Source organism: Spermophilus citellus (genome assembly GCF_964194105.1).
Source record: "Spermophilus citellus genome assembly, chromosome: 14".
NCBI classification, from domain to species: domain Eukaryota; kingdom Metazoa; phylum Chordata; class Mammalia; order Rodentia; family Sciuridae; genus Spermophilus; species Spermophilus citellus.
In genome coordinates this window covers 58,163,085-58,189,086 of record NC_138194.1, presented here as the reverse complement: position 1 = coordinate 58,189,086, position 26,002 = coordinate 58,163,085, and the positions used below count along the sequence as shown (strand labels likewise).

The 26,002-nt window shown below is 32.4% G+C and overlaps 1 protein-coding gene across 1 annotated transcript in view; it reads left to right on the top strand.

Moving 5' to 3' along the window:
• MMP16 (matrix metallopeptidase 16) overlaps positions 1-26,002 on the top strand; it is a 279,495-nt gene that overhangs the window by 147,953 nt on the left and 105,540 nt on the right. The window contains exon 4 of the mRNA XM_081266469.1: positions 8,006-8,310. Coding sequence (XP_081122595.1) covers positions 8,006-8,310 — 305 coding nt within the window. The remainder of the gene's footprint in view (positions 1-8,005; positions 8,311-26,002) is intronic.

The following is a 26,002-nucleotide window of genomic DNA, read 5'->3' as shown; positions in this document are numbered from 1 at the left end:
AAGGTTCTACATAAGCACAGCATGTGGCTGAACCCTTTTTTAAAGTAACAAAGACCTGGATTTTAATCCTGAGTCTGAAGCTCACTACTCATTAAACCATAATTGAGTTCCTTATATCTAAGTCTCCTTTTCCCTACATGTAAGTGAGAATTGTAACAATACTTACCTCACAGGACTTGGGGAAAAACAAGTAATGTAATGGAAAAAAATAATAAATTGTGCACAGTGGTTGAAACATTGTAGATAGTAAATGCCAGTTCTCATCAGTGTTCCTTTTAATTTATTGGACAAGTCACAGAAATACTTGAGTATATTTTAACAGGAATATAGAAAGTCAAGAATGAGAGTTAAGAACATTTCATATTAAAGTTAACATTTAAAACATATTAAGAACTTGCCTGATGTATAAGTACTATGAAAACATTTGCCACTATTTACTTACTATATTTAGAAATATAAATACAAAATCTGACATTCGCGCCCAAAATATAATTATTCATGGAAAGGACAACTGAAGTTTTCCATTACAGGGTGCAGAAAAGATTTGGGGGTAGATCTAGTTTTTATTTGATAACAAACTCATTATAAACCAATGGCATATTGTGACTCTGAAAAAGCTAAAATTGCAACAGTACATTGATAATATTGATAGAAAGCAAATTGTTACTGATGCTAATTTCTCTGTTTGGTTTGTTGACCACACCTTTTGTCATCAGCAAGCCATGCCATCAACATAGGCCAACACATTTGTGTCTTTCCGTAGTTTCAGGATTTATTTAATAACAATACCTTCACAGTCTACACTACTTTTAGGTGTGGCACTTTACCAAATACTCAAAAGTCACCCAGTAGTCATAAGCCAGACAAACACAAGTGGTTTTATTTCAGTCTTAATATCTAATATCTGTAACATACAAATTACACTTCACACAATGATATATACACATCATTGTGTGTGTGCATGCGCACATGCATGTATAATAGAAAGACTAAGAAAGGGTTAATACAGCTGCAGAATTACAAATTGCTGAGACCAGAGCACAGGCAGAGAGAAAGGGATGCAAATTTTGAACCACCATAAGTGATCAGATAAGGATTTTAACTCACCAGTTACATGGAGTTTTCTAAGCAAAGGGTCCAGAGCAATGGCATTTTCAGTTTGAGAGTGTGACCTTGAAGTGTCAGCTTGAGGTGTCACCTTGGAAGATCACCATGTGTGTGTCATCATAGGCATGAGAAACTGCACTCTGCTGAAGCCCAGGGACAGAGATTCGGAGATTTGTCATCTCTGAATTTTTGATGATTTTCCTGGGTTAGGCTTCTGATGTGTGACTAGGTGACTGGGTCAAAGTGCCACTGTGTCCAGTCTTGGGAGGATTCTCCTTTTATGGATCTTAGGTAAGGGGGCAATGTCCAGTGGGATTAGCGAACTGCCAAGTCTGGTGTTCCTTGTATGATTTGGGGTGTTTATGTGACCAGGGACTCCTTGGCTTAGTTAGATAACTTGGCACATAAAAGTTTTGTTTTTTTTTTTTTTTTTTTTTTTAATCAGTTTGTGCTTCATGCTTCTGCTGGACAGATGGTGATTGCTTACTTTTACAAACAAGGTGTGAAGTAATTCTACCTTGGCACTTGTATGCTAGTAGTTTATGGCCAACTAATGCTTTACAAAATGGAGTAACTGGGTTTAGGCAAACCTGAAAACTGCTGTTCTGAATATATCATGGAGTGACTCTGAGCAGCCAGCTCCCCACACCTATCATGATGTATATTTTCTCTTATGGCAAACACATTTTTTATTGCTTCTTGGCAAATCAAAGTACACTTCTAAATAAACCAAAATGGTAAAGGGCCCTGAATGTAGTCACATGAGGAACAGTTCAAGATTAAAGCTAAAGTTTGCCAACATGATACAAAGAATATTTAGAGGGGAGATTTCCAGTTATTCTCAAAATGCTTATAGTCCTTTAGAAAATATAATATTTTAAATTATTAGAAAATTAACCATCATATCAATCTTCCTCATCATTCGTGGCATTTAAATTAAGAAATTTATATTCATTTGTCAAGTAAATTAGAGGCCATTTTTATAATAGTTTAAGTTAGTTGCTGAATAAATTCTAAGTAGGTTTTGCTTAAGCTTTTTCACAAAATAATAGAAACGTATTGATTACCAATTTTATTAAAGAGATTTTATTTCCCAAATTTGATGAATACTGTATAAAATAGAGTAATTTTTTCAGAGTTCTAGATTTCAAAATGTTATGTAATGGAGGGGCATTGGGACAGGAACCTAAATTGCTAGGTGAGCCTATTTTTAAAATCATAGTGTATTTATTCATGTAATGCTATGATGTGTTATATTGATTAGTTTTGATTTTCACAGTATATTCATCCTTTAGCTACCCTTGATTTTAAATGAATGCCTCTATGACAACTGAAAGCACACTAGAAGTTATTTTACTTTAATAATTTATATATAGCAAAGATACTCAGAAGTTGCTAAAGAATAATCAGTTTATTAGGAGAAATGTTTTCATCATTCCCTCTGAACTCAAAAAGCACACTGAGTTTGATGATCCTGTTGACTTCAAAGAGAACTCAACTCATGTGTCCGGGAGACACATAATAAACTGAGAAAGGGACCCTTTTTAAATTAGACCCAAGGTATATGTACTTAAATCTGTCTTGTCTAGAAAGCCAGCAACTTGAGAAATAACCAATTATTTAATGTAAGTTTTGTTGGAGGGATTACATATTTAATTTACATTCCCTGACAATTTCTGGTACATAAAAATGTTGTGAAGCCATGACTATACAAAAATAATACTAATAAAAGTAAATTAGTTTTTTCAGTTTATCATGATAGAACATTATAAAATATTCTCTATATATTCTCATAATTCAACCATGTTATTTATCTAGTTTATATTCTCAGCAAATGTCTATTTTCCTATACAGTAGATTTTCTTTAGTTGATAATAATTTTGCATAAAATATTAGTGAGCTGTTCCAAATAAATAATTTTCTATTTAATTGTAAATGCTATTTAACTTTATTCATATAAAAATAATTTTGACACAAGAATAATAGTTTTATTGCAAAGGTATGTAGCTATTTTTTCTTGTTTTCTCTATTAGAGATAAAACAGTAATGTAACTTTGAAAGAGATTTATCAGTATATCAAAAAATGGAAGGATCAATAATCTTAAGTATGTAGAATTTTTATTCTGGTATGGATCTGATGATGTTAAAACTAGAAAATTCTAACTTTTTGCAATGACCTATTGTCAGCTAAATGACATACTTTTTTGCCAGTACCAGTATTCTGATGAGTAACATCTAGAACTTTTCCCTTCATCAATATTATGTAAAATTGTATAAAGTGTGATCTAATATGAAAGATAACTATTATCAACTTTTTAGGTTGAATTTCCAAAATGTATTAAAATTGAAGTTTGAAAGAATCATTGAAATAGAATAATGAAATAACCAGATACAGACTTGAGAAAAATAAACCCATTGTCTTAAGAAGTATATTAATTTTATCAAAAAGAAGAAAAAGCAAGTAAAATATTTTAAAATTAATTTAGCTTTGTTAAGTTTTTCAGAATAAACTTTCATTATATTTATTTTATAGCATTTATTTTTTGTTAGTATATTTAATCTTTTGCTCATTCCTTATTAGAATTGTTCAGAATATCAGTCTATTTTACTCTTATTACACATGATCTCTCTGTGTACTTTTTATTTTAGATATTAGTAAATACAAAATATACCTCTCAATGGCATAAAAGTTTCTAAACTCCTATTTTTGTTTACACTGGTTTCAGAACTTGAGCTCTGATTCTGAAGCACGTTTGTATGTCTTATATTTATTAATGACACCACATGTATTGTGTTGAAGTATTTTGGAAGTTCCTTAGTACATAGCTTCAAAAAATGCAAGGATGTATTTTTCAAATCCAGACAGTGCTCCACATTCATTATCCTTTACTGTATTTTTGCTTTGTTTTCTCAGAATCATTGTGAACTTGTATATAAGTCCTACTGATAATTTTATTTTTCCTATTTGTATTATTATTTATTACTTGAAGTAAACAATTAATTTCTCTTTTTCACATGGAATTCATCACCAATCCACATTAACAGTTCTCTTAGAAAATATAGCAAAATATAATCTTTTAGAAAATATAGTAAAAACCAGTCCTGTTTGTCTCCATGGCTACCATCCTTATCCACATTTCTATCTTCTCTTGTGTGACTTCTGAAATGTTTTATTATTTCCATTCTTGTCCCCTTCTCCATTTTCCATATTTGTGACTGGAATAATATCAAGGAACTTCTGTGCTTATAATTCTGCAGTGGCTTCCCCCTTCACAGAATGCAATCCAATTCCCTCCAGTCCTCTCTCGTTTTGTATCATTGTCTGTCATGTTCATTTTACCCCGACTCACTCAGCAGGCACATGCTTTGAACTGACCCAGTTTGCTTGACCTGCTTATTGTTCCTTCTGGTGGGAAACTCAGTACTGGGTTTCTTTTCATTCCTCCTGTCATTGAAATAATTTTTATAATCTCTTCACCTTCCCACCCCTCATGTTGCCATCTGAAATTATCACTGTTTTATGTTCTTTTCATTGTCTATCTCTTGTCACTAAAATATGTGAGCACTGTAACAGAAGATTCTAGCATCTAGGCCAGTACCTATTATATGGTAAGTCAGTATTCAGAGTTCCGACATTATTCTGCATACCTCTTCACCCACAAAACAGGAAATTTAGAGACCAAGCTAGACATAGGTCTGTAGTGCTCAATGTAGATGTTCATTCTTTCTCAAAATATAACTCAGAGCACAATACTGAGTAGGACACAGAATTAAATCCAACTAACAAAATAACAACAGAACACTGCCTACCTTTCTCCCTGAGAAGGCATGAATTATTTTACTCTGTTCATGGCTTGGCTGGGGTAAAAAATTTGTGGTGCCTTCCTCAGCTCTTCCTTTTCTCTCACAGCTTATGACTAATCATAAGTTATAGTGGGTTTATCGTCAAAGCACATCCAAAATACAACTACTTCTCAGTGTCTCTTCTACTACCACTGGTCCAAAGCACCTAGACTTGTAATTACAATAGTTCCCAATGGGTCTTCCTGTTTCAACTTTTGTTCTGCTTTAATATATTTTCTACATCATGGCTCAAGTTATCTATTTGAAGAATAAGATGCTCCTGATGCTGCAGTGACTCAGAGCAATGTCCTGACCCTCACCCAACCTGCTTTCTAACCTATACCAGGTACCATGCTATCATTTGAATTACTAAGATTATCTCCACTTGAAGACCTTCCACTTACCATTTCTTTCTGTAGTACTCCTCTCTTTCATTCCATTTCTACATGGATTGCTGCTTTTTTCTTGTATATAATGAATAATAGTGACCATTAATTAGTCATTGGAAACCTTACTTTTCATATAAAGAACTAGCAATAGAATTCAAGACAATGGATTCTGACAATGCTTAGGATAAAGCTTTTTAAAGCTCTCCAGATCTGACACTTAGAAAAATTCCTCTAGATTCCTGTAAACCTTAACTTCCTTTTTTGTAAGATAGGTATAAAAGCCCATCTCATTGGGTTGTTCCAGGAATATAATTAGACTTTGTAAAGTGCTTGCCTGGCTTATAGTAAATGCTCAAATAATACAATTATTACTTTAGCATAACTCTTGACTGCCATTGTAGGTATCTGAACATGGTTACAATTGGGTTGAATATCGTCTCCATATTATTCTTTGCCACTGGAAAGTATATATTAAAAGTTTTTACTTTTTTTGGCAGGGGAGGGGGATTAAACTCAGGGGCACTTGACCTCTGAGCCTCATCCCCAGCCCTATTTTGTATTTTATTTAGAGACAGGGTCTCACTGAGTTGCTTAACACCTCACTATTGCTGAGGCTGGCTTTGAACTCCTGCCTCAGCCTCCCAACCCCTTGGGATTACAAGCATGCATCACCACACCTGGCTAAAAGGTTTTATATGCTGATGAATAAATTTTAAAAGCAAAATAATTTTGAGTTCTATATGTACAATGACATACATTAGAGACACTGTAATTTGACTATCACTCCATCACTAGCTTCCAGTTCTTGAACATTATAGTCTTTTTTTACTAAAATATTTTCTTAGTATAAATTCACATTTGAAAGACATTATTGTTTGAAGGGGTTTGAAACTCACTTATCACTCCTGTGGAATTTATCCAGTGTGTTGTACATTCATGTCGAGGGTTTATTGTATTGCAATGTTAAAAATATATAGACGAGGGCTAGGGATATAGCTCAGTTGATAGAATGCTTGCCTTGCCTGCACAAGGCCCTGGGTTCAATCCCCAGTACTGTAAAAAAAATTACTAAATAAATACATACACACAAAACACACACACACACACACACACACACACACACACACACACATTAGCCAGGCACAGTGGCACATACCTGTGATCCCAGTGACTTGGGAGGCTGAGGCAGGAGGATCACAAGTTCAAGACCAGCCTGAGCAATTCAGTTAGAACCCTAAGCAACTTAGTGAGATCCTATCTCAAAATGAAAAAATAAAAAAGTACTGGGGATGTGGCTCAGTGGTAAAGCACCCCTGGGTTCAATCCTCAGAGGAGGAAAAAAAAAAAAAAAAAAAAAAAATATATATATATATATATATATATATATATATATATATATATATATATGAGAGAGAGAAAGCTTTTTCATTTCTGTGACTAAAGGATCAGACCAGAACTATAGAGGAGGAAAACTTTGAGGGCTCATGGTTTCAGAGGTCTTAGTCCATAGAAGGCTAGCTCCATTTTCTGGGACTCAAGGTGAGGCTGAACATCATATTGGAAGAATGTAGCAGAGGGAAGCAGCTCACATCATGGTGAACAGGAAGCAGAGAGAGTTTCTCCACTTGCCAGCTACAAATATATATCCCAAAGCCGCCACCTCCAGCCACACCCTACCACTTCAGTTACCACACAGTAGATCTCCATCACTCATTGGGTTAAGACTCTCACAACCCAATCACTTCTCCTCTAAACTTTCTTGCATAGTCTCACACATGAGCTTTGGGGGACACCTCATATCCAAACCATAAAACTATATATTATATAAATATATAAATATACTTATATAAATATATACATTTATATAAATCTCTCTATATATATATTTATATACATAAGTATTTATCTATATACATATATGTATGCATATCTATTTTATGCATATATACACACATATACATACATATTAGTTTCATTTATGTTTCAGTTAGAAAAAAACAAATTATCTAGAAAAAATAAATATCTGATTAGTATAAACATAATCAAGAATAATATTGATAATATTTCATTGTTTGTGTTAGCATAAGAACAAACTAAATAGTCTGATTTGTTTCTTTAAATTCATATATGATTACTCAGTTCATTTTTAATTAGAAAAGTTAAAATAATAGTGTATCAGAAATTATAATCTTTTGTTTAAAACATAAGAAGTGATTATGTCTGCTGAATTAGTTTTCATAAATAAAGAAAAGCATGAGTACAATATTTGAAATTGATGTGTGCAGATACAATTATGTACCTCTAAATAATTAAAAACATGAAGAAATTGAAATTTTTATTTTAAATTGAACCCATTGTACATGTTTGATTGTTTGGCAGATCTCCCTTCCTGCATTATTCTCCAGGAGGCAAATTGACTGTTAACCATTTAACCATTCTGCAAAGATCTTCTCACTGATAATATTGATAATTAAACACTATACTACTGATAATTAAATGATCCCAAGAGAGTAAAAACTAGCTATGAAGACAAGAAGAATACATAAATTTCATTTTAATTTAATATTATTAGTTTTTTCCTTTACATTTTACTGAGCTATGATCTAAATCTGAAATAAGATTGACATAATAGAGCCAAGCTAATTATTGTCTTTTCTAACTTTCAGCATAAAGAACGTAACTCCTAAAGTAGGAGACCCTGAGACCCGTAAGGCTATTCGCCGTGCCTTTGATGTGTGGCAGAATGTAACTCCTCTGACATTTGAAGAAGTTCCCTACAGTGAATTAGAAAATGGCAAACGTGATGTGGATATAACCATTATATTTGCATCTGGTTTTCATGGAGACAGTTCTCCCTTTGATGGGGAGGGAGGATTTTTGGCACATGCCTATTTCCCTGGACCAGGAATTGGAGGAGATACTCATTTTGATTCAGATGAGCCATGGACACTAGGAAATCCTAATCATGATGGTAAGTTTATACTTTCTTTGCAGTGTAAATAGACTTATTTTTATTTTTAGAATGCCCCAGGGATTTACTAATTTAGGAGCGTAAGCCATTGATTCTAAATTTTCCTTTAAAGTTATAAAGCAATATGTAAGGCTTGTTATGTTTTAGAACAAGAATTGATATGAGTCAGTAGATAATATATTTATGCATATGTTCTTTTGGTTAAAGATTAAAACCTTACACTGTATTTGTAAATACTATAAATTTAAAAACAACTTCATGATAAAACAACTAACATGATAGTTACTTGAATAAAAGACACGTGTTTCTAGACAAAAATGCATATTTTGATTCTGATTTTTTTAACATTCAATTATAGCATCTTAGACTTATATGATTCCTAAGCATCCATGTGCCTAATTCTTTTAAGATTTATTTTCCCTCCTCTCTATTGTAGAATGTTGTTCTTTCTACAAGAATGCATAGCTTTGATGACAACTAATCAGCTAATAAAACTCTTAATTCCTCCTTGATGAGTTAAGTCTAGTCATGAAATGAAGCTTTGTTAATGAATTAGAAGGTTTAGTTAGCTGGATTATTGTAATAGCTTCGCACATTTAGGACACCCAGGGTTCAAACATGTAATGGATAGAATGAGGTTGAGTTAAAGTAGCAATCAGTTTTCAAAGAAAACACAACTGTTCTTGTTTTCCAAAATAAATTATATTTAAATTTTTCAAAACTTTTTATTTAAAAGACAGAGACAGATTTATCAGGAGATTTCAAGTGTAGTGGAATGAAAAGCCAAAAACCTTGGAGTCAAGCAGATTAATGTTTAAAAGCTGGCTAAATAGCCATCAGTTCAAAAAGCCTCTGTCTGATGTGTATTTTCTTATTCTTACCATGTAGTTTAAATTGCAGGCTATGAAGAATGTGAGTGGAAGCTCTTTCTATGCAGGACTATTTAAACTATATCTAAGCATCTAATAATACAATATCTGGCAACATGGTTGTTGAACCCTAAAGTTTGATTCTTTGTGATGTATCTAAGAAATAAGAAAAAAAAGAAGAAAAAAAAACTAAAAAAAATGTTTAATTCTGGTATCACTTAAAATGAAATTTTCTTTTATTTTTATCAAAGTCACACAATCATCCCAATGAAATCACTCAGACTTCAAGTCAATTGTTAGCATTTTGTTTTTGCACTCTAAATTATTAAAAAGAGTCGTACTTCTAATGGGAGAATTTTGTTGGCACAGGCAAAAGTATGTTTGCTTCCAGGGGAATAATGGTCTTGAAGTTCTGAAAACAGAAAATAATTTTTTATTGCAATTATATATCCAATTATTAAAGTCACATTATTTTTAAAATTTAAATTAATGTTTAAAATAATAACTATATATACTTCAGGACAACATGTAACATTTCCATACATGTACACATTGTGTAAAGTTTAAATAAGATTAAATATTTCTAGCTCCTTAAATACGTATCACTTCTTTATGCTGAAACTTTAAAATCTGTAGTCTTGAAGTTGTGTTAATATGGCTTTTTGGCCTCATAAATTAAAGTGTATTAAAATCTTATACGAAGGAGAAAACTATCAAATTGCCAATATTTTGTCTTAGTATGCAGAAATCCTTGACAAAGAAGGGTTGTAATAATTCTTAGGTGTGTGCTCTATTAGTGAGCTTTTAAAGCATCAACCAGCACTTTTTAAAAATAGACAAAGTTTTTAAGAAAAACTCAGTAAGGGGATTTGATGACATATGAAATGGGAATGTTTACACTCATTTGAGTATGATCATTGCTGTGAATGTTTTTTGTTTTGCATATTGTTTTTCAAGGAATGGATATATAGAAAAAAATCTGAAATATAGCTTGTGGCCTGTAGGTGTGCAATCACTTTAAGTCACTTGTCACTGAGAGAATCCACTGGTTTATCTGATTGCTTCCTAACTTATACTGTGGAGATGATAGAACATTCTCTGCACATACAGGCACATGACTAAAAACTTAAAACAGTTGTTTGATACTTGGTTTTTCATTTGGAGGAAAATATGTCTTTAGCACTCAAATAAGAATGTTTCGCCTTGTGAATGTGCCTAAAGGAAAGAACTGTACAAAATAATAATGTTTCAGAATTGCAAGGGATTAGTGAGATGTTAATTGACTGTAGGAAATGTAATTCCATAAAGATTTACTGCTTAATTGAAATTCAAACTCTTAACCAGAAACAGCAGGGCAGCCAGGGTAGTGTCAGGCTGAAGTATTGATCATTTATCAAAAGAACAGCCTCTAGCTTTGCTTGTGGTACTGGGGAATGTGGGGAGAATTCATGCCTTTATATATACTAGATCCAAACTGCATGTGAGACTATTGTATCACAAATAATACAAGACAAAATTTTCACATCTTCATCAATAAACTTTTGTTTTTCTTTAATCTAGTCCTGGAATGCCCCTGGCTTACTTACCTGAATTATTTTCTTCCTATCCTATTTACAGCTCTTGAGCAAGGAGAAAACAGAGCAGCTTGGTTATTTAGTGAAAATGCAAATGAAAAAGCCTTTTGATAAGCACCCAGCTCATTTTCCACAGCATATTGCTCAGCTAATGAAAGCAATTTGAATTCTGTCTACCTCAAAAGAGATAAACGGTGTCTTAGGTTGCCAGTAACCCTTAATTCATTGTTATCTACTTTCCTATCAATTTGATTATAGTCATGATATTTTTTGAAAACTCAAGCTGAAGGCCATTAAGTAAATTAAAATAAATATCCACATTCTCCCTCTCTGTCTCACACACATAGACATACTCATTGTCTCTTTCACACACATACATCCCTAAAAAAATTATGCCATTTTTCTATTTTTTAATTTATTTATTTTTATTGAGTTTTTAATTTTTGTTTATTGAATAAGTAAAATAAATCCAGAGTAATTCAAAAGAAAATATTTATCATGATAGGGTTTTTGAGAATAATATATTGACAGTAGTTTGGAAATTTTAACTCTAGAATGTTAAACTTTATTTTGGATTACATTAGCTTATAGTTTCCTTGGCTATGATATAAAATTTAAGTGGAATTATAAATACAAGCACAAACCTATCACAAAGCTATTTCTTTTTTTTAAATACCTTTATTTTGTTTATTTAATTCTTTATGTGGTACTGGGGATCGAACCCAGTGCCTCATGCATGGTAGGCAAGCACTCTACCTCTGAGCCACAACCCCAGCCCCCACAAAGCTATTTCTAAATAGACAAATATATAAGAAGTAATGAGATTTCAAATTGATCATCTCTGAACAAAAAAATACCTATTATAATGATATATAAAACTTGGGATAGAATAATATCTAAATAATGTCCTATTTACCATTGCAGTTGCAATTCTGCTAACAGAAATAATGCAATACAATGACTATTTACTGTTTTGAAAGTTCATAGCCTAAAGTCAAGGGTATAGCACTCTTGTGGCAGGCTGTCCAAAAATATAAGGAGAGATTAATAATCATAAAAATGTCACCTGAGACATCAAAACTCTTAAATCTATTCTGTTTTTCAATGTGAAATTATTATTTCATCCCAACCCACTCACTCATGAATACTCAAAGGATTTTCATGATGTGATTCTTGAGTCAATGGACCTGACTTATGCCAACCATGGAGAGTTAACACTCTGTAAGAAAGATGTAATCTTGGGTACACTAGTATAGAAAGTACATGCCCTAGGTAAACCCAGAAATTTGGCAGCTGTCTGATACCTCCCCACACTTTCTGTTCATGTTAGAGCTTCTATGGCTATACGACATGTCTCAGAGGTACAGGATTTGAACTTTTGTCTTTGAGGAAAGGAGATAGATGCCATCTGGTTATTATGAAGATGTTTTCTGTCAGCCAGCAACACAGTCTGAGGGAATAATCTAGAGCTATTTATCCTGTGGTTTTTGAAGATAAGGGAAGGACTCCATATGACTAAGCAGTCAAGGTCTTAACCTGTCCTTAAACAGGCAAACTTACAGATATTTTAATTTCTAAAATGATCTCTCTACTGCATAGTTCTTACCTTAGCATGTTTTATCAAATCTTGGAAACTCTCTCTCAAAGAAATTTGGCTTTCACCTTCATGGCAGTGTTTTTTTTTTACTTGTTTGTTTTTAAAACCATGTGTTGTTTGTTTTAAAATCTTCCTGGAATGATCTTTATTTCACAAAGTTTATTTTATTTCACTAGACTACTGACTTCAAGTTTGATAGTCTCAACTCTTTTGAAATTGTTCCATTATGTAGCTTCATTTGATCATTTTGCAGTATCGAGTTGTGTGCAATTAGAGAACAGCCTGCGAATTGATGTAGTCACACTCACAAAAACTATTTCATTATTCCAGTATTAATAAGATATATAGATAGATCATGAACATTAAAAGCCCATAATATAGTTATTAATAAATGTAAAAGAGAAATGCCCATGACTTTTAACAAGGTAGAATTTAATTTCTTGTGCATTTGATGGGAGAGAGTGGCTCTCTCCCATAGAATGGAGTTTTAGCCATAATTAATACATGACATCCAAGGTTGCCTCAGATGTCAACATTCAGGCAGCAGTTAAGAGAAATGAGATAAGTGTGCCCAAGGTTTTATGTGTCCATCCTGCAAGTGGTGTCTATAACATTTCTGCTCAATTTCCACTAACTAAATTTCAACCCCATGGTCACACCTAATCACAAGGAACACTGGTGAAAGGCAGTGGATTAAATAAATAGCTAGTAAGTGACTTCTACACTAGTATGTCAGGAGATAAGCAATATTACTTGGATTTTACATACAACTCTATAGGTAAGTTGCTTAATCATAATCAGCTTTCATTTGAATTTTGACCTATTAATGATTACTTAATTTCTGTTATATCTTCCTGCTCTTCCTCCCTGCTCTGTTCTTAGTTGCTCTCATTATATCAAAGAAGACATTTGGTATTTGTTTTTTAGGGATTGGCTAGCTTCACTAAGCATAATCTGCTCTAGTGCCATCCATTTCCCTTCAAATTCCATTATTAACATTAAACAGAGACATGAGGTGGGAGGGAAAGGGAGAGAAAAGGGAAATTGCATGGAAATGGAGGGAGACCCTCATTGTTATACAAAATTACATATAAGAGGTTGTAAGGGGAATGGGAAAATAAACAAGGAGAGAAATGAATTACAGTAGATGGGGTAGAGAGAGAAGATGGGAGGGGAGGGGAGGGGGGATAGTAGAGGATAGGAAAGGTAGCAGAATACAACAGTTACTAATAGGGCATTATGTAAAAATGTGGATGTGTAACCGATGTGATTCTGCAATCTGTATTTGGAGTAAAAATGGGAGTTCATAATCCACTTGAATCTAATGTATGAAATATGATATGTCAAGAGCTTTGTAATGTTTTGAACAACCAATAAAAAAAAGGAAAAAAAATCTGTTATTTCTGTTCTTCTATAGTTGTGTAGGAAATTTCCTTCAAATTCATTTTTAAATACGTTCTTTTTCCTTAAATCTGGATTGTCATCAACAAAACAAAATTAAATGTTTAAAATTTAGCCATTTTATGAATATAAACAATATTTTTAAGCTTTTGAAATAATTCAGTTGGCTTGAATTTAAAAATCTGCTAGGTTTACATTATTTAAATTATCTAAGACCATTAAGAAATTTCTACCTTAATTTTGTCCATTTTTTGCCACAATAACAGCCACATCAGTATAAAATCATGCATCTTTTCATTTTAGCAAATTCTATTCAGTTTAAACAGATTTATATACTCTTGTCCTTACATTTAATTTGTCACCTTCTTCTTAATTTGACAACAAATGTGACAACAAAACCTTTCTCCCCATTTAGAATGGGAGGAGAAATCAATCTTGTAAACCACAATGCTTATTATTTTTTTTTTTTCCCCAACGGTGTAATGTATCAGAAGACAAAATGGTGGGCAAGAGGAGTTTCCACCCTGTTGCATGTATTTTAACCAATGGAAATCAACTTAAGACAATGAGATATCACCCTACTTTCCAGGTTTTAGTTGAAAAGGCTAGCATATAAAAGAAAATAGGTAATTCAAAAATACTGATTATTTTTAATCAAAGATGCCTGAAGAAGAAAACAAAAAGTAATATTAATGGCCTAAATTACTTTGCATTTAGTATGTCCCAGATACTATTCCAAATTAGCTTTTATATATTAACTCACTTATTTTTTTGTAAAAGTTTACAAGTAGGTAATATGATCAGTTCAATTTGTTAATAAATTTAGGCACTAAAAGTTTGTTAACTTGCCCAGGGTTAGGTAGGTAGTACTAACAGAATTGTACCATTAAAATGATAACAAAGAATTTGATAAAGGGTACATCTACTTGAAAATGCAAAAGAAGAATCTATCCTGAAAATATGTTAACGAGTGAGCCAGAAAAATAATATTGGAAACAACATAACACCTCATAAACAATTTTCTATGGACCATAAAAAGAAAACTTGTGGAAGTTTTTGGTATAAGCCATTTCCCCAAAAGATGATGATGTGAAAGCTATGAATAAAACAAGAGGTAGAAGACCAGGTAGATAGATCCAGCCTAGATATTATACATTCTTTCACCATCTCAGAAGATGATGAGTGGTAAAATAACGCAAAAGAAAGAAACGAACACGCAGTTGCCAGAAAGTACTATTCTAAAGTGACATTGTAGTATTATGTAATTTGGAAGTCTACTTTTTTTTTTTTTTTTTTTTTTAGTACCAGAGTTTGAACCCAGAGTGCTTAACCAGTAAGCCACATCCTCAGCCCTTTTTATTTTGAAACAGATTCTCACTAACTTGCTTAGGGCCTTGCCAAGTTGCTAAGGCTGGCTTTGAACTTTAATCCTCCTGCCTTAGCCTTCTGAGTCACTGGGATTACAGGCATGCACCAGCATGCCCACCTTCAGAAGTCATTTTATTCACTGAAAGCAAATAAAATAAGATCCAAAAATACATACATTATGTAAGTTTTAAAAAATTCTATAAAGCAGTAGAGAAAACAATAAAAAATTTCTTCACAAAGGACTAAATAATAAAACAATCTCTGCTATGCAAACTACTAAAAGACACTGAAAGGAAATGTACATAATTTATATATTTTAAATACTTCGATAGTCTTCATGGTATTAAAATGTATCTGCTTAAAATATTCCTATATAAAAATATATATGTTAGAAACTATGTGTGTCCTGAAAGACACTTCTTATGAGTTATTGATAACATAATGTGAAAGATAAGAAAAATTTGTGGTTAATTCTTCAGCATTTATGATGTTAACATACAGGTCTGATGTTGTAATTTCATATTCTCTTCCTTCAACAAAAATTTTATTGATTTTAATTTTGCTGTTATCAATCATATAATAGAAACCTGGAGAAGGACTGAGCATTGTATAAAATTTTAATGAAAATGTTAATGATCTACACTATTAACGATAGTAAAATTTTACAATTTAGGGTAGACATATGTATTTGTAATATTGAATTTACGATGTAACGTAACATAATAAGCACCTTTTTTTTTTTTGGTACCAGGTATTGAACCCAGGGGCATTCAATTGTTAGAGATGATGAACATTTTTTCATATATTTGTTGATTGATTGTATATCCTCTTCTGAGAAGTATCTATTCTGAGACAGGGTCTCACTAAGTGGCTTAGGGCCTTGCTAAAATGCTTACACTGGTTTTGAACTCATAATTCTCCTGCCTTCTTAGCCTTCCAAGTTGCTGGGATGACAGGTGTGTGCTTCTGCACCGGGACATAAGAAACATTTTTAAAGAATACTTAAAATTCTTACTTCTGAAAGTCAAGGTGCTTCACAGATCTTCTCACTAATTAATAAATGGGTAATAAAAAGCATATTTTTATTGAATAGTTTGGCATCACTTCTGTAAAATATATCTCTAATAAGTCAGGAAAGCAGTAAGCTAAAACTGATGTTTTGAGTGGTTGTGCACATTTAAAAATCAGACACCAACCTTTAGTTCAGGGAAAAAGATGAAATTAAATCTACTTTGACTTAAATAGATGTCAAATGATAAGGTTCAAAAGAGCACATTAAAAATTAAATGAACATTCTTTCAGCTTTGTAAGTGTCTTCAACTTTATTTCAAGTGTCTTCTCTTGAATATTTTCTACTCAGATTGTCCTACAAATCAGATACTGTTTAACTTAGATTGTTTTCTTGCTGGATGATGTAGCCTGCTTCTTGCTTTGCTTAGAATTGACCTAATGAATCCCATGAAAACCATTATTCTTTAAAAATATCAATATAGATATGTACCAACTCTGGCATATATATACCTGAGTGTCTTTATAATTTAGATCAAGAAAAAAAATATTTAGTCTTCAAATAAAGAGGACTATTTTTTTCAACACTTAGCTCAAGTTTATTGATGATAATATAATTAAGATATCAATTCTATATTTATGACAATTCTAGGGCTTTGGATATAGCTCACTGGCAAGGTGCTTTGATTCCTAGCACTAAATAAATAAATAAATAAAATTTATTATATATTTAACATTTTTAATTAAGAATTTGCCTCTATGTTTATAATATAGGATATGGGAGTTAAAAAGAACATAACCACCATTTAAACATTAATATGTCAATGCACCTACTTCAATACCTGGCACATATAAGAAATATTAAAATAAATATTTGTTAGTTTCTTTCCTGGTAGTTGCAGTACTAATCAACATTTTGATTTAGTATTTCAGCCATAATTTACAATGAATCTTCAACTGTGATAGAGTTTATAATATTTTCAACATGTAAGCAATACATATTCTCACTGTAAAACTGAGTGAAACTGGTTGCTAAAAAGAAAATAATTAAAATAATTTTTAATATTTCTACCTCAAGGTAACCCCTGAAAGTTCCAATGGCTTTAATCACTATCCTCAATATATATATTAACTGCTAGATAAGTGCTATAGAATGGATCATAAATGTCCCCCAAAGGTCTATGTGGTAAAGATTTGATACAAGTATAGTACTGTATTGAGAGGTGGCACTTAAAGAGGTAGAACCCAATGCCAAGTCTTCAAGCCATTGGGAACATGCACTTGAATGAAATAGCCAGACTCCTAACCCTTTCCTCTTTTTCTCTTTTACTTCTTGTCCATGAAGTAAAACCAAGAATCAATAAACAGGACAGACTCAAACTCAAAAGTGTCTTCTCAGCAAAAAAAAACAATCTGTGAGGTGAATAGAGAGCCTACTCTTGGGAGCAAATTTTTACCCGTCACTCATCAGATAGAGCACAAATCTCTAGGGTATATAAAGAACTCAAAAAGCTAAGCACCAAAAAAAACCCCACAAAAATCCCAACCAATAAATGGGCCAAGGACCTGAACCGATACTTCTCAGAAGAGGATATATAATCAATCAACAAATATATGAAAAAAATGTTCATCATCTCTAGCAATTAGAGAAATGCAAATCAAAACTACTCTAAGATTTCATCTCACTCCAGTCAGAATGGCAGCTATTATGAAGACAAACAACAATAAGTGTTGGCAAGGATGTGGGGAAAAAGGTACACTCATACATTGCTGGTGGGACTGCAAATTGGTGCAGCCAATATGGAAAGCAGTATGGAGATTCCCTGGAAAACTGGGAATGGAACCACCATTTGACCCAGTTTGGTTTTCTTTTCTCCTACCAGCATATACTACCAAGTGCATAAAGCAGTGGTATAAATTATGGATTGAAGCATCCAAAACTGTGAACCAAAAGAAGCAGGCTCTCTTTTTAAGTTTATTATCTCAGGTGTTTGTTATAGGAACAGAGACTTTACACAATAAAATAAGGGTGTAAATCTGGGCAGATATACATGTAATTGTTATTGTATTGTTTATAGTTTTAAATTATTTACCCTTTTCACTGAATTTTATTTGCCTAACATTTTCCTATTTCGCTAAAACATATTTAAATACAATCTGATGAATCTACCATATATATTTATAATTTATTTAGATTATTTTAGAAACCAAAATTAAAGTTATTTCTAATTTTAGCTATTAGGTATACTATAACTAACACATTTGTACACAGAATTTTGTCTGACCCTGGTTATTTCTTTGTAATTGATTCACATAATTATTTGGCCAAAGACCATGAACTTTTTATTTATTTATTTATTTATTTTAAAGAGAGAGTGTGAGAGAGAGAGAAATTTTTTTAATTTTTTTTTTTTTTTTTTTAGTTTTTGGCAGGCACAACATCTTTGTTTGTATGTGGTGCTGAGGATCAAACCCCGGCCGCACGCATGCCAGGCGAGCGGGCTACCGCTTGAGCCACATCCCCAGCCCGACCATGAACTTTTTAAAAGAGCTTAATATGTTTATAGTTAGTTTTCAGAAATTCAGAACCAATTTAAACTTTTTTTAAAATTGGTTCTGAAGAGTAAGAGTGTTCAATACATTGACCCTAACCATACTATAAATATGATATTAGTAGTACTGAATAGATGAATTTCATGTAATCTTCATTACAACTGTATTATATAGATTGTTAGTATCCCAACTTCACATATGAGAAAAGTGAAAGATAAAGGGTTAAGTATTATGCCCATGGAAGTAAGTTATAGATGTGAGTCTAAGTAGGATGGCTGCACAGCACAAAAAAAAAATCAACCATTCAAACCTACCCATCTGCATGTTCTGTTTAGTAATTCCTGTTCTTTACTTTGAGTAACTCAAGAGATAAAAATTTAATTTGCTGATTTACATATGTTATTAATATTAAAGGACACATTTTAGTGTATGTTATTCGTTTGTGTTTTATAAATGTTCGTGAACAGCTGTTTTCTGCTCCTTCTTGTGGGTGGACCATTCTATTTCATTATTTTCATTATTATGACAGAGGTCTCTCAATAGAAAAGATATGGATTACTTTTCTCATTTTTCTCACATCATCATTTGCAGGAAATCAGAGAAAGAAAAAGCAAAATTATCACCCTGCACAAGGAAGGATAAAGGGGAGTCCTCTCCTTTACTTGTCTATGGGGGGGATATCCTTTTCTTATTCCAAAAATACATTTTCAGTAAGAGTTTCTTTTCCCCAATGTTGTATTTGTTGTTGGTGCTGTTCTATTACAAATGATTGATAAGTCTAGAGAGGTCAGTATTCATTTGATCCTTTTCAAATGGTACACCCTTTTGTATTTTAGAGTTTTTAATTTTTCCTATTGTAATATGCAGAATACATTTCTTAATTTCTTCAAACATAGAACCTAATTTAGCAGACAGTATTTTATCTATTTTCTTTTTAAAAATTTTTGATGTAAAATAATTGGTTTTCTGAGTTCTTGTAGGCAGAAGTTCTTTCTAATCAAAATGTTATGAAATATGCTTAATAAGGTTATTAAGACTTGAAAAGTATAGGAAAATATTATAAAGAACTTCAGTATATATTCAGCATTTCACAAAAATTAATTTTGTACAATTGCATTCACAGCAAGAGTGGAAACTAGATTAATTGTATCTTCCCAGTTGCCATAATTCAATAAATTATAATCTGAGTTTAAGATACATGTGGCTATAGTGGTACTTCTAAAGCATGCCCATGAATTATTTAACACTTGTCTCTTTAAAATACAGAGTCTTGGGCTGGAAATGTAGCTTAGTGGTAGAGTGCTTGCTAGGATGAAAGATGCCATAGGTTCAATCCCAAGTATCCTTCACCCCAAAGAAAACAGAGTCTAATTCCTCTCCCTGTGAATATGGGCCGTGCTTAGTAACTCACTTATTTTTTTAATTGGTTTTATTTTTTTAAATACATGACAGCAGAATGCATCACAATTTTTATTACACATATAGAACAAATTTTCATACCTCGGTTTGTTTATAAAGTATGTCCACATCAATTCATGTCTTCATACATGTACTTTGGATAATGATGTCTATCACATTCCACCATCCTTGCTAATCCCCTGCCCCCTCACTTTCCTTCCTACCCCTTTTCCCTATCTAGAACTTATATATTCCTCCCACGTTCTCTCCCTCCCTACCCCACTATGAGTCAGCCTCCAGTGCTCTAATATGATGTATGAGTCTAGGTTATAAATCATATCTGGAGCTAGTACCTTATCTTTTTTTCTCCCCACCTCTCTCCATCATTTATCAAGATATTTGCCTTTAGAGTCTAACCCCCGTTTTATGGAAACCCATACCATGTAAGTACACCCTAGTGGAGATGCACCTCTGTAAAAAGCCAGTACCAATTTGCAAGCTGTATGAGTGAACCACGCTTCACTCCCAGTAAAATCTTCAGAAGAATGAAAATCCAACTTCTATCAAATTGTTCCCACCTGAGAGACCACCCATTAAAATGTATAGTGTGAGGTTAAGAGCCAACATTCATCATTTCTATCCATATGGTATTCAGTTGAATTGGCACTATTTACTGAAAAGGACATCTGTTCCCTACTATCCTGCTTTATAATGATTGTCATTAAATGAGAGATTATGTGTGTGGATCTATTTCTGGATGATTTGTTTAATCCTTATACCAGTATTGTTCATCAGTGTTGATTTTGGTAGTTTACTGAATGTCTTTATCTGCAGTATAAGTCATTTATTGGGAAAGGGGTTCTTTCCTCAGAATAGCTTTGGTTATTTGAGGCTGTTCCTGGAGTTTTGAATATCCCTCTGCCAGAAATCCTTTAAGATTAATTCTAGTGTGGAATTGTTATGAACAAATTATATTGGCTTGTCTTTGAAAATTTATTTATTTTGCATTACTTTCTGAGTGATATTTTTGCTGGCATATTTTTAGGTTGGCTATTATTTTCTTTAAGCCTGTAAAGATCTCATATCATTGTCTTCTCATTCTCAATGTTAATGTTGAGAAGTCGTATGCCAATTTTTCTCTCTTAAACAAAATGTTTTTTCATTTTTCCAGCTGTTGTAAGATTTTCTGTTTAGATTTCATTAGTTTTTACTATGATGTGTCTTCCAATAATTTTCTTAGTTTTTAATCTGACTGGTGTTCAAATGCTTCTTTTTCTAGCTATATATAGGAAAATGTTTTGAGCAGGAAATAAAATAAGCCACTAACCATAAATTGGACTTCATTATTCTTAACAATATTTGTTTCATTTTAAAGTGAAGTAGCATTGAAAGTATGAAAGAAAAGCAAATCATTTATATGAAATAGATATCTGTAATGCCTGTATACAGAGCAGTCACATGCAGAATATATCATTGGAAGACAATTTGTCGTAAAGCATTTATGTTTCTTTACATCTTGAAAATAATTTGCTGTCCTTTTTATGATGTTTCTGCATTTGCTTACTTTAAATCTATTTATATATTTTTTAATAAAAATAGAGCTTATTTTTAAAAAAAAAAGATGGTAAAGGTCTTTAAACTAAGACAATTTTCATCTGAGCTCCAGACCCAATTCTTCTGCCCCACAGGATCCTTAAACTGAAGAGATTCAAAAGTTAACTTACATCCCCAGATCTGCTATATTTTTTTTAATCTTCTTTGTCTGTGTTTATCTATCAATATCCATCTGTTGTCCAAACCAGAAACATGGTGTTGACCTGAGTTTTTTTGTTTATGTTCAGTTTGTTTGTTTGCCCTTTATATCTGCCCCTATCTACAAATAAGTTGGTGACATTGCGTCAATTCTTTGTGCCTCTGTTAGACCATACCATGCCCACCATCCATGCCACTTCTGCCTTGGATCAGACTTTTGTTAATTCTCATGTAGGCATTTTAATTGGATCATAACTGTTTGCCCTGCCTACAGTTTTAAACTCTAATACTCAGTCCTACTACAAAATCATAATAGAAATGTTTGTTTCCTCACCTGAGTCTTTACTCCTCAATAGATTATCCATACTTTTACCTTAAAACTTGCTACACTTGTAAATTTTGATCACACATCTGACAGTTACAGACCAAAACTTGGAGTTTATTTGTTGAATCCACTGTGCCTGCAACATTTTAGATGTTAAGCTTATGGCTAATGAATTACGAGTTTAGTTGTTTGAATTTTTGTTTATCTGTCTACCCTGTCAGACTAAACTCATTGAGACTTAGGTCTGTGTGCTTAATCTGATGCTCAATAAGTGTTTGCTTAGTGGATAAATGCATGCAGTAGAATTAAGTTTGGCTAAAATAAACTTTGATTAAGAACTTGTAAAGGACTAAAAGATTTATAATAAAGGTTTAAAATAGTTCAAAGGAAGAGAATTGCATAAAAATAGTACAATGATTGTGAGATAAAGTTTGAATTCATTATAGAAATGGGAAAGATTTATTTTTTATCTTTGTGTGTGTGAGAGTGTTTGTGTGTGTGTGTGAGAGAGAGAGATATGAAAAAGCTTACTGTGGAAAATTCTGTTCATACATGTTTCCAGACATGAGCAGATTGGAAAATAACAAATCATAGGACAAGTCATCAAAATAAGCCTATATACATTATTAGCCTATTGGTGTTTTATAGGGATGTAATGGGAGAATATTTAAGGAAATGTAGACACATAGACCAAAAATAGATTTTCAAAAATGTTTAATAATTTGCAATACCAAAAAGCACAAAACATGTATCTTATTTTGAATTAAGATAGTAGGTAGACCCTTTTTACCACAAAAAGAGAACTGGTTTTGAAACAGAAACTAAAAGTCATAGAAAATATAGGCACTTCTCTGGAAAAAAAAAATGAAGTTTGGGGGTAAGATCTTCCTATTGGACAATTTAGAGAAATTTGAGTACTTTTAAGTTTGATGTGAGTTAAAGATTAATGGATGTCAAATATATAACTTTGAGGGACTAAAAACAAAATTTCTTTTTGTATGTGAGTATGAAGAAAGATGCTGTTAATGATCTAAGAGCTGTGTATCTTTAATAGTCATTGACCCAATGGAGACTGTGGTCTTTTGAAAACCATTGCATACAGTTATATTTGTTAGAATTGGTACTAAGTTGTTAGAGGTGTAGTTTTCTAAGTAGCTGAGTAAAAAACATATTATAAAATAATTTAAAACTTTATATTTATGTGTACATTTTCTATAAATATTTTACATTTCAACAAAGCAATGTCCTACTTTTTAAAGTTTTCATGCTTTGGAGGTTCTGATTAGTTATCTTTTTGTTGTTGTTGTTTTCATTCTATTTTATATATAACAGAAAACTATAGTTAATGATCTACATATTGATGATGAATTATAATCTATTTTCTTTCTTTTTTATTTTTATATGGTTGACTTGAAGATTATATCATACATGAAGTTCAGCAGGATATATAGTGACAATAAATGAATATAATTACATGTTAGATGATATGATTGCTGTCATAATGAGAACTATGATAGAAAAAATCAGATTTTATACTGAATTTTTAATGATAGTTGCCACACTTTTAATTGAAATCCAAGTGTTCTGTTTATTTATGCATCATTTTCTTAACCTGTAGTTTTGTTTCTCTAAAAGTTGGCTACTAAACCTTAAAAGCCACTAATCTGAAAATAGATCTATATAAAATCTTGTCAAAAATACATAGGGAAGGCTATAGATGACTCATTATTATAACGTGCATTATGTAACTGTTCCAACAAAATAAAATGGAAAATACATTCTTCAGAAATCAACAAATATTGTTAATTCATTCAGTAAGGTTCATCTTATCCATCAATAACTCCTGATTGTCCAGCTCATGTGAAAGAACAGTAATTGAGGAGAGCCCCTGCAGATTCCCAGGAAGCAAGACAAAGAGGAGGAGGTCCCTTATTTCTGCATAGTTCTTGGGAGAACAATTCTAAGCACAAACATTTTATTTCAAAATTTAGCAAGTCAGATATGTTGTATAATTTTTTTGTAGTTATCTGAGTCATGTTGAAAAGTGGGAGATTTTAAAGGTTATAATTTTCTCCTAGAACCAATTTTATTACAGTTAACAGCAGGATAATTCAGTAAGATTTTTCTTTCTTCTATGCTAAATAACATGACCATGTGTAGAATAAAATCCATCACAGTTTAGATCACTCATCGTTCTTATTGAAAAATATTTTAAAAAGTTGAAGTGTAAAGGGAAGAGAAGATGGTGACTTTGATAACAATACACGTGGGCTTGAATCCTGGGTCTTCCAGTTACTAACACAAATCCCTGTTACTTTTCTAATATTTCTGCCTATCATTTTCTTCATATCGAAAATTAAAGACTATCTATTGTATCATTATCTCAGTGAATATAAATATCTAATACATTATCTGAATCCTAGAAATTGCTCCAGGATGGTAGCATTCACCATCACTGATGCTGGAGTACCCCTACCCGAGATGGTAACCAGTGATCTATCTCTTGGTAATTATACCTTGTGTTATCTCCTCCCCCTGAGTATAAGATGGATAAAAGTTATCCACATGTAATGAATGACACATAGAAGAGGCTGTGGTAAATCAGTTTTAAGATTAGTTTATAAAAGACTGCAGGATCCATTTCAAGCAATCTTCATCAATCTCTGTAGAGGAGGTCAGATGTCATGTCAAGGGGACTAAGCTAATATACAAAAAGAGGAAAATACTAAAGACCATGTCCCTGTTCAATAGATAGTAAAATTCAAGACTTGCCAAAGCATATTTATTGAAATTTCAGGGAGAACCACCCCTAGTCAAATTTTCTGACAGCTCCAGCTAGCATTTTGTCTGCAACCTCATGAAAAAACATTATCTTGAATAACCCATTTAAGTTTTCTCAGGTTTCTAACCCCAGAAATGTTGAGATAGTAAAATACTTTCATTTTAATCTACTAATTTGTGATGTGGCAATGATAAACTCCAACTCTTTTCATTATTGTTGTTATTTACAAAGAACAATTGAAAACATATGTAAAGAATTTTACCATGGTTATTGAAACAATATTAAAAGTTTCATTTTCATACATGCAAAATCTTTAATTCTCATTCTTTTACAGAGGGGTATATATAAGTAATGTAGGACATAAAAACACTCTCTTTCTCCACAGCTAAAATAGTTTTTAGTAAATACCACTTTTTTATTAGTATGACTAAGAAAACAGACCAGAACAAAGCCAGAGGGAGTATTCGAATACAGTCTAGTTTCAGAAGAAAATTTTTTCTATCTGAAAAAGACACACCAATGAGTGATAGATATGTTGTAATAAATGGAAATGCATACATGCAGTTCTGTTTTCCCTCTTTATGTTGAGTGGCTATTATTGTTTAGATATGAGATGGCCCCCAGAAGCTCATGTATGAGACAATGCAAAAAGGTTTAGAGGATAAATTATTGGGTTATGAGAACCTTAACTGGGTTATTATTGAATTAATCCCCTGATAGGATTAACTGGTGTGGCTGAAGGAAGTGGATCATTAGTGGGTGTGGCTTTGGGGTATACATTTGTTCCCACTGAGTGGACTCTCTCTGCGTTCATCTGCCACACTCTTCTGCCATGATGTTCTGCTTCACTTCCAGCCCCAAGGAATGGAGCCACTGTGTATTATGGACTCTGAGACCTCTGAAACTGTGAGCCCCCAAATAAACTTTTCCTCCTCTAATTGTTCTTGTGAGGTCTTTTAGTCACAGCAGCAGCAAAGCTGATTGAAACACTGGCCAAGCTTGTTTGGTCACAATCAAGCAAATACTAAAACTTTGAACAATGGAAGAAGAGAGGCCAATGCTTTA